General features: G+C 42.0%; 1 protein-coding gene across 1 annotated transcript in view; it reads right to left on the bottom strand.

Moving 5' to 3' along the window:
- asns (asparagine synthetase (glutamine-hydrolyzing)) overlaps nt 1-1,283 on the bottom strand; it is an 18,208-nt gene that overhangs the window by 3,361 nt on the left and 13,564 nt on the right. Inside the window, exons 10-11 of the mRNA XM_015403565.1 lie at nt 378-459; nt 148-303 (exon numbers count right to left, since the gene is read on the bottom strand). Of these exons, the coding sequence (XP_015259051.1) occupies nt 148-303; nt 378-459 (238 nt within the window). The remainder of the gene's footprint in view (nt 1-147; nt 304-377; nt 460-1,283) is intronic.

Here is a 1,283-nt window from a genome sequence, read left to right on the forward strand (position 1 = left end):
TACGACAAACGTTTTGGAAAATATTAGCGTTTCGTCTTCGTTTTGACTTCGTGTGGACGGGGCCTGAATGAACATCTTGGCTCCATAAAGCTGGATCTAGTTTGTGCTGCTCATCCTGACTTCCTGCTGGTCTTCCTAGTGACCTACCACAGAGTCCAGATGCTCCTGGAGGCAGGAGTACCAGGACTTTTTCTCTGACATCATGCCATCACTGAAGGCTTCCTTCCGTCTCCAAAGGATCTCCTCAGGAATCAGGTTGAGGCCTTTGAAGGAGTCCCTGAGAAGGTGTTTCTCCACTCCATCCTGTGTGAGGAGGTCAGACAGCGGGTTTAATACAGCAGAAAGCTCCCACTCTGGTAGAAGACCCATGAACTGACCTTAGGAGCTCTCATCTCCTCAGGGAGGGAAAGGTAGTACGCCGTGAATCTATGATCCAAGAAAGGCACTCTGAGCTCCAAACTAAAAAAACAACAACAACAGAAACGGGTCAGCAGCTTGTTTTTCTGTTTATTACTACATTCAATTAGTCTGAATTAAATTATTTATTTTATGAAAGCTGTAGAGACACATCATGAAGTGGTTAGGTAAAGGGAATCGATCCATTTGATGCTCAACAGGCCGTTTTATCCTCTCTGAAACGCAGCATAACAAAAGGCCAAAGTTCCTGACAACAATCGCTGAGTTGCTCAGAGAGGGAGACAATATTTTCTGTTTTCAGAATCCGTTCTGTTTTCAAAGTGTCGTCAGAAGAAACTCAGAAGGAGAAAGACGTTTCTTGGAAAGAAGAACGTCGGCTGTTCTTACAGGCCGCCACCTTTGAACAGGAGCTGAGAGTTTATCAGGAAAGCTGGACGTCAGACAGATTTATCTGTGTCATTTTCTATACACAAGTGTAAACAAAAGGAAATATTGTTGTAAATATTGATTATTATTATTATATATTATTATATTAATTATTATTGTAAATATAAATATTGAATGTAGCAATGAAGCTCAGTTTTATCCTTTTAAACAGTCAGATATCCTGGATAAAGGAAGGATGACAGTCTAACAGTTAGGAACACGAGTTTTCACACAGAGAAACATTTACAGTTAGCACTGCTAACCATGCTAAAGGCTAATATCCACTAAAACCACTGCCAGGAATAGTTGCTGTTAGCTGAGCTAACCAAACTAACAGGCAGTTTAAGGAAATGTGGGGCCCTAAGCTAAGACAGGCAGGGGCCCCTCTGAATGGAGAAGACACACATCTACCAGCCCCATTCTCCAGATGTAGAAATGTT

Source organism: Cyprinodon variegatus, unplaced genomic scaffold (genome assembly GCF_000732505.1).
Source record: "Cyprinodon variegatus isolate N-32 unplaced genomic scaffold, C_variegatus-1.0 Scaffold1522, whole genome shotgun sequence".
NCBI classification, from domain to species: Eukaryota; Metazoa; Chordata; class Actinopteri; order Cyprinodontiformes; family Cyprinodontidae; genus Cyprinodon; species Cyprinodon variegatus.